The sequence below is a fragment of the Phodopus roborovskii genome, unplaced genomic scaffold (assembly GCF_943737965.1).
Source record: "Phodopus roborovskii unplaced genomic scaffold, PHOROB, whole genome shotgun sequence".
In the NCBI taxonomy this organism is placed as follows: Eukaryota; Metazoa; Chordata; class Mammalia; order Rodentia; family Cricetidae; genus Phodopus; species Phodopus roborovskii.
This window is the reverse complement of record NW_026125489.1, coordinates 9,474,522-9,482,429: the sequence shown is the minus strand read 5'-3', so window position 1 is coordinate 9,482,429 and position 7,908 is coordinate 9,474,522. Positions and strand designations below refer to the sequence as shown.

Genomic DNA, 7,908 nt, shown 5'->3' with positions numbered 1-7,908 from the left:
ACTTTTTGTTTCATTTGATACAGTGAGCAAGCGACTTAAAAGTAGAACAGTAACAGGGTAACAAGTTTTCCTTCTTAAAACAACACTCTGCATTGGCTATGACTTGAGTGCAGCTTCATTCTGCTAGGCTGAGGAAAAATTACTAAGAAAGTATTTCCTGAGAGCTGTCTGCTCTTCCTGAGGACCCAGTTTTCATTCTGCATCCAACACAAGTTGTACTGGCCTGTTCCTCAAATTCCAGGGTATCTCTGCACTCTTCTGACTTTGTAGGGCCCAGCACACATTGTACAGATGTGCGGAGGCAGAGTGGAAAGACAAAGCCAAAAGCAGAACACTGTAGATTTGGAGCTGAAAATAAAGAATTTAAAAATAAAGTATGTTTTAATGCACGTTAAACCAGTACAGATACAGAGAGTGAGAGGGGCAAATAGAAAAGACACGTGATGTGGCTGTCACTGTGGTAAAGTTTTCATGGCTACATGACTGTAAGTTTAAGAATGTGGGAATCACTTTGTCAAGAGCCTCTAAGGACAGGGCGGATTGGTCAGCTTGGTTTTGGATATTACACCAGAAATATTCAGCTAGCTGTGTGTAGATGAAAGTGCAGACACAGCTTATACGCAGATGTTGATGTAGGGCAAAAGAACCTATGCACTATTAAAGTTACCATGATTTTTCCAATACATAACCATTTTCTCCCTGGGACAACACGTGAGAATAAACACAGAGAAGATTTGCAATGAAAATCATTTAATGTCTTTTTTTGTAGTTTTTCTCAATGTGCTTAGTTTTGCTGATGCAAGCTCCTCTGTCTCAGAGTCAGTTTATATGCATGAAGCTACTTTAAGAAAGTTAATTGCCAGCACAGTCACTAATCTGTCCTGAGTGCCTCATGATTAGCTAGAGGCGTGGGGACATTATATCAAGGGTTAAGACACACTTTGACATGAGGTGATAATTTACTTTTTAAGCCATACAAATAGGACAACTCTAACAACATACGCTTGAACGGTCACACATGTCATGACAAGTTTCTAAGTTGAGGAGTCTCAGTCCTATCCACTCAGAGTTCTGTCCCCTTACAAACCCACCTCACACCACAAAGTGCTTGTTCTAACTTTCTGGGTGTTGAGCCCACACACAAGGCCTGGGAGCTCACACAGCTGCCATTTTACCCAAGATCTACTCAGAGTCCTGTAAGCATTTGTTGTATGTCTATCCAACACGGGGAAGATGCAGATTAATTCTGATGGAATTTAATGTGACTTACTTCATAGGTGAAGAACTGATGTATAGAGATGTGTGCAATGGCCTAAGTGCTAACCACTGTCCCCAGCATGAAGACATTGGTCAGCATGAAGCCTCTCAGGAAACAGTTCCATTGTGCTTCTGTTTCTGTTTAAGGCCTGCTTGTCTGAAGGGGAATCCAGGGAAGTGTGAGCTTTCCTGTAACTACTCCTATAGCGATACAGACACAGAATGAGCTGAAGGGGAAGCAAACAGCATTAGACTCCGCAGTTCCGAAGATACTGGGTGAGATCTCGGTTTTGACAGTGGGATTTCCATGCCACCCTGTGGAGGAAAGTGAGACACAGAAGAAATGATTAAACTCGTCTCCTCTGTCTCACACACACTCAAACCTTTGGGGGGAAACAGTGTAACAGTGACACTAATGGCGATTGTGCTCTGGGCCAAGATCTAGTGTGGAACACAGGCTAGAGCATCGCCCAGAAACTGCTCAGACTAATGGAGCTTTGTCTACATGGCTGTGTGATCCTCTCCAAACCCTGAGCAGAGCACAGGATGCTCAATGTCAATGTGACATCAAGTGCATGGAACAGTTGACAGGTTCCACAAATAGTCTGGAGGCCTGACCAGGAAGCAGTCATGTGTGGGGATTCTCACACTCTGGAGGAATTCCCTAAAATACGGAACCTGCAGCTGAACCTGCAGAGCTCACAATGACACTTGGGCCTGAGAAAGACCCCCTGCATATATAACACAACCAGCGTTTCCCCTCCCAAGTTCCAGCATACCATGCTCTAATGCCTTGTGGGTCCCTCACAACCCTCTTTGCACATTGTATGGCTTGAGTGATGTCATCCTGGAGCAAGGCTGAAAGACAGGGGTGAGGAATGACAGGGACTGTTATAGAACCCATTTTCACTTCAGATCCAGTCAGCTCTCCTCTGTGACACTGAGCAGTGAACACAAGAAATTATTTTCCAAGTGTCCATGCCTCTGTGGTTATTGTATCCTGTTGGCATGGTGAAAGTCATTTTATTTCTCATTTATAGAGTCCCTGGGGGTTAGGATACACTTGAGTGTAGAGTGTTCTTAGGATCCCGGCACTGATACAAAGTAAAGAACACACACAAGTAATGAGAGGTCGCAGGAGGCGGTGGGACAATCAGCTACCATGAGGGAAGACCCTCTTGTTCTCACACTGGAAATAAGACAGTCAAAAATTGTCACCTGGGTCTACCAGTGCAAATTCATCCTAAAGAAAAACAGGGGCTGGAAAGATGGCTCAGTGGCTAAGAGCACTGGATGCTCTTCCAGAGGGCTTGATTCCCAGCACCCATGTGGCCGCCCTCAACTGTCTGAAATTCCAGTTATAGGAGATGGAAGCCCTCTTCTGGCTTCCACAGTTTCCAGGCACACATGTGGTTCCCAGTCCTAGATGCAGGCAAAACACACACATAAAGGTAAATGGATGCTTTAAGAAAGAGAACAATGCACAAGCCTCTGTGGATAAAGCTCTTCCTGACAATTAATAACCAGTAAAATAGGAGCAGCAGGAGCTTTAAGACTGAAGAAGGAAGAGTGGTGTTTCCATCATACAGAATTTTGCTACTGCATTTTATCCACTGTTTCGTTGAGAATCCAGGTCAGTGTCTGCTACTATGGATGCAGTTTTCAGTACTAACCATTTCAGGAAGCTGTGAAAGCATGATTTAATTTGTGTAAAACTGTGAAATCTGTACATGTTTTCATGTGAGCACACATGTGCATGATATAATTTTACATGGACCTACAGCACAGATTTACAGACTAGAAGAGCAATGTCCAAAGGTTTCCAGTCCCATCAACTCTCTGAACACTCAACAGGGAGCGGTGTTCCTCTTTCCTGTAGTTCTACTGCCTCCCAATGACTGTAGGCGAGTGTACAAAATGACTTAAAGATAGGCCAAGTAGGCTACAAAGAAGGCTCCACAAATCTCTTTTACTTGAAATTAACCAAGTAAGAATTAATAGTTCCCTGTTTAGAGTGCTTGACTAAAATGTACCAAGTCTTGCGTTTAATTCCTTCAGTAGAAAAATAGAACAATATTGGCCTATTTTATTCATTCACTATTACTTCTATCATGGCATGAGTTCAAGGTTCACCATCCCTCTCACAATCCTAATATGAACCTCATTTTTATCTTGTTAATAATAAGTGTCATCTTAAATACATATACCTTTGTTATTTTGTTAGATAAAATAATGTCTAGCTAATAATTAGATTGTTTGGACAAGCAAATGAAAGACTTTAAAAACAAATACCTTCACATAGAAACCAGTTGGACAAAATGTCAGCTATTTAATGGTACGCTCTCATATGGTCTTCACTGTAGGAATATTTTCATTTGTATGTTACCAGTCTTTATAATAAAATTCATTCAGGGAACAATGACCATAACTACTATTAAGTAAACTGCTAGAATGGCAATCTTTAGGACAAAACACCAAGAAGGCCACTTATAATTAATTAGTATGTATTCTAGAAACTTTCCTATGTTATAAAATATCCACTTGTTATACATGTTTATTTTTGTTAATTTTAATTATGTGTCTGTATACATGGGTTAAAAAATTCCCATCAATATTTAATGATACCAGTTCTTTATTTTTAAATTTTCTATTAATTTAACATGTGTGCCTCAGTGTGTGGTGGTATATGCATCAGTGAACCTATGTGTGTGTGTGTGTGTGTGTGTGTGTGTGTGTGTGTGTGTAGAACTCAGAGGAAAGCCCATATGTAGAAGTCAGAGCACCCCCAGAAGCTGTTCCCTACAAGTAGTCCACATTTATTCTGAGACAGGGTCTGCTATTGGAACTGGCTTACAGACCAGGCTATGCTGGTTGACCAGTTGGACCCATGGATCTGCCTATGTCAGACTCCCCAGTGCAGGTCTTACAAATACATGCCAACAAACTCAGCTTTTATGTGGGTGCTGAGGGCCAAACCTTGGCTTAGGGGATGTTCTGTATGAGCTGTCTTCCCCGTTTCTGTTTATATTGTTTGTTCATTGAGTGAATTTTGGACGTGGAACAAAGAACTCTTTGATTGGCAGGCACAGAATCTCTGCTCTTGCACATAAGAGCAGGTGGGTTGTTTGCCATCCCTCCAAACCTGCCATGTCTTACCACTGCAGGGTATCCCACAGGCATTCACTGCTCCTGGGGTTTTGCCATCATTACACCAGTATCGGCTATTGATCTGAAATATCCCATAGTCGGTGCTTTGGTCTCTACGGTTGTAATTTATAGCTTGTGTGTTGTAATTACTCTCATGCTGAGCCAAACACACCCCTAGAAAGAAAAAGAACATTGATAATAAGCAACAACAGTAAATGCCTCATACTGTGTATTAGAATGAGCTCCTTGAGTTGTCTGTATTTTCCAAGTTATTTGCTTTATAAGTACAATCATATGAATGAATTATAAAATATGCTACTACTAGTTCAGGCCGCGTCTGGCTGTGTTGATCAGTTCAGTCTCTGGTCTGAACTTGTCCTTCTACCTCTGCCTTTCAAGCAGGTGGAACTGCTCTACCCCGTCAGTAAGTGATTTTCATGTGTCTCAAAGAGAATCGCTTTGAGAACAAATCAATGTGCACAGAAAATAAACAGGATTATTTTTTTAAATACTCAAATAGATGAACCAGTCATAGTCATGCTCACTTTAATTCCCAGCAGTCAATAGGCAGGGCCTGGTGATTCTGCCTGGTAATTCTGCCTGTGTGGATCTGAGACCGGCCTGATTTACACAGCGAGTTCCAGGCCACCCAGTGCTATACAGTGAAACCATGTGTCCTCCCCCACCAAAGTAAAATAGCTCTTTTTCCATTGTAGTCCCCTGCCCTATCTATCCTCAGGACAGCTCTGCCTAAAATAAAACACAAAGAGTGTTCAGGTAGATTTTATAAGTTATATCATATAGATATGGCGATAGAAGATGTTCGTATTGGAAAAATGAGGATTTCCTCAGAGAGATGTTCTTATAACCAAGCTGAATTTGCATGTTAATTTAGAATTCTTTTTTTCTTCTCTCTGTCACTAAGTGTCTTACTTAATCACATTACATGCGATCTCCTAGCTCAGCAACCCACTGCTTGGATTCCAGTTGTGTGTGCCATCACAAATGGCTGATGAGAATCTTGAAAGGGAAAACGTTAAAACAGGAAAGGCTATTAGACAAATCTGTCCATCCATCTACCCACTCACCTTTCCATCCATCCATCCATCCATCCATCCATCCATCCAGCCTCCATCCATCATCCATCCATCACCCATCCATCCAACCAGCCAGCCAGCCATCCATGCACACATACATCTCTGTATTCACTTGTTCTTGGACAGTTACTCTGTGAGTACTAACTTCCTTAATTGAATCTGGAAAGCACATTAGTTACAATTACGTAGATGGAGTCAGCCATGAACAACTTTTCCTCATCCTCATCTTCCACAGTGCAGAATGAATGACCATCCCAGAGTGAAGAAGCGTAACAAATCATTTATATCCAGATTCAGCAGACCTCAATTGAGCAGAAAGCAGGGGAAAATAGGGTCCCTCTACCCTACATAGGAAAATTCAGAAAATTTGATTTTTTTTTTTTTCTCAAAAGGTCCATAACATGAAGACAGATAGAAGTCACTCCAGGCTCTCAGCACTCAAGTTCTGAATGAGTGAGTGTCCTCCCCCCCCCCATCTTCTCTCAGACCCCTGTAGACTGTTGTGTCTGTAGCAACTGGAACTCCCATTGACACTCCAAGAACACCTCAGTCCTGTTGTCTCAGCCTGGCACAGGTGCCCCTCCCATGCCCGCACCCAGTATCTGTGAGGAAGAAGACAAACGCTGATGTTCTTGATCAAACCAAGTCAAGCACACAGGAATCCTAGACGCTTATTGACTCCAGCTCCCTCTCTGCTCACTCATTCCTCCTTGTACCTGTTCTGCAGGGGCTGCTTATCTGGAGAGGTCAAGACGAGGACTTACAGTTTGCCAGGCTGATTCCCCTGTAGCCATCCATTCCACTTCTTTTCAGAGTTCTGGCAAACTCACAGCGCTCATAGACCTTGGCCTGGACAGTGACAGAAAGCAAGAGGAACCCCAGGGTGAGGAGAGCCTTCATGTTGACCTGGGAGCTGGATCTGCTGCAGGCTGGTCAGAGAAAGCTTGCCTGGTATTTAAGCATCCTCCAAGTTCCTCCTTTCTTTCCAAGCCATGACCTCCAACTTTTGAGCTGTATGCAAAGAGGAAGTTCCTACAATTCTACTGATTTCTGCATTTGACCTCCTTTACTCACAGCTCTGATTAGAGATGTCCTGGGGGTCCAGGAATAAGTACATAATACTTATTTTAAAGTGTTTCTATTCAAGGCTCATTAAGAATGGGGAGGTAGCTCTGTTTCCAAAAGAGGATGTTTCTTCCATTTTATTACAATGTTAAACAACTAAAAGGAAAAGTGATACAACCAATATTTACAGTTAAAACCAGCAACTACCTTTTACCAACATTCCTTCATACCAAGTTATTCTGTGTGCACTCACCATTTTGCATTGATTATCACTTGAATCATTTTATGTGTATGTTTCCCCCAAATGGGCCTGCCCCATGTACCTGCTCTCTGGAAGGATGTGTCACGTGCCATCACATTGCTTGTCCAGTTTCTACTCTAGAATGTTTTCATTGCTGTTGTTCATTTTGTGTTACTATTATAGGTGAGGTTCCCGTGGACATCATTCCTAGCTCGCTTACACCATGCATTTCCTCCCCTCTCCATGTTAAAACATAAAGGGTCACCATAAAGCAATAGGACTTCAAAACTCAACCTAACCAAACACATAAAGCTAATGATTTATACCCTTTAAAAGTGATCATCTCAGGAGGCTGTGGGTATTTTTCAAATAAAGTTTTCATTTACCGATACCGAGAGGACTAAGAAAGGAATTTTTTCCAATGTTCAATTATTATTTTTACTTTACATGTATATTCATTTTTTGCTTGCATGCATATGTGTGTACCCCATGTGGGTCTGAACTCATGGAGGTGAGAAAAGGGTGCCAGATTCCTGGAACGGAGTTACAGACAGTTGTGAGATACCATGTGGGCGCTTGGAATTGAACCTGTTCTCTGGAAGAGCAAGTCCTCTCAAGTACTGAGCTGCCCTCCAGCCCCTTTGGGCTCCCTTAGCTATGGCACCATCAGAAAGCAAAAGCATTAGGGCCCTGTCGTTACTGTATTGGGGACAGATTCCATGTCCCACACAAAGTCACCCTCATTTCCATCAGTGGCAGTTACTGTGTTGGACATTAAAGATCTCCTCGGTACTTGTTGGTCACCCTGAGCCAAAGTGGTAGTGTAGATCTAAGTTATTTGTCCTGTGGCAGGAGATGTGGACATTGACAAGCCTTAATTTTATTTTATTACTCCATCAAGATGAGCAAGGAATTTAAAAATAAAATAGCAAATTGGTATAATTTCTGGGCAATCTTTATTCCCAGAGAAATTTGCTATATACTATATATTTTACTCAGTAAGTTATATGAATTTTGCCTTCTTAAGAAAGGTGGTGACATTTCCCTGATTTTTGCCATATTGCAATGAACTATTATTTTCCTTTATAATTTATTAGATTT

General features: G+C 41.9%; 1 protein-coding gene across 1 annotated transcript; it reads right to left on the bottom strand.

Annotated features, from left to right (window-relative positions):
* Nucleotides 1-781: 781 nt before the first annotated feature.
* Nucleotides 782-6,440, bottom strand: Lyz (lysozyme). Its single transcript, XM_051176209.1, has 4 exons — nucleotides 6,266-6,440; nucleotides 4,414-4,578; nucleotides 2,037-2,115; nucleotides 782-1,572 (listed from the first exon to the last, which is right to left on the bottom strand). The coding sequence occupies exons 1-4, from the start codon at nucleotides 6,399-6,401 to the stop codon at nucleotides 1,506-1,508; spliced, it is 447 nt and encodes a 148-aa protein (XP_051032166.1). The 5' UTR covers nucleotides 6,402-6,440; the 3' UTR covers nucleotides 782-1,505.
* Nucleotides 6,441-7,908: the final 1,468 nt, after the last annotated feature.

Coding starts and splice junctions, on each gene's coding strand:
- Lyz (XM_051176209.1), bottom strand. CDS start 6,401: ATGAAGGCTCTCCTCACCCTGGGGTTCCTCTTGCTTTCTGTCACTGTC. Junction 2,116..4,413: donor CTGTGGGATACCCTGCAGTG/GTAAGACATGGC, acceptor CCTGTCTTTCAG/CCTTGCTCCAGGATGACATC. Junction 1,573..2,036: donor CCACAAGGCATTAGAGCATG/GTATGCTGGAAC, acceptor TTTCCTCCACAG/GGTGGCATGGAAATCCCACT.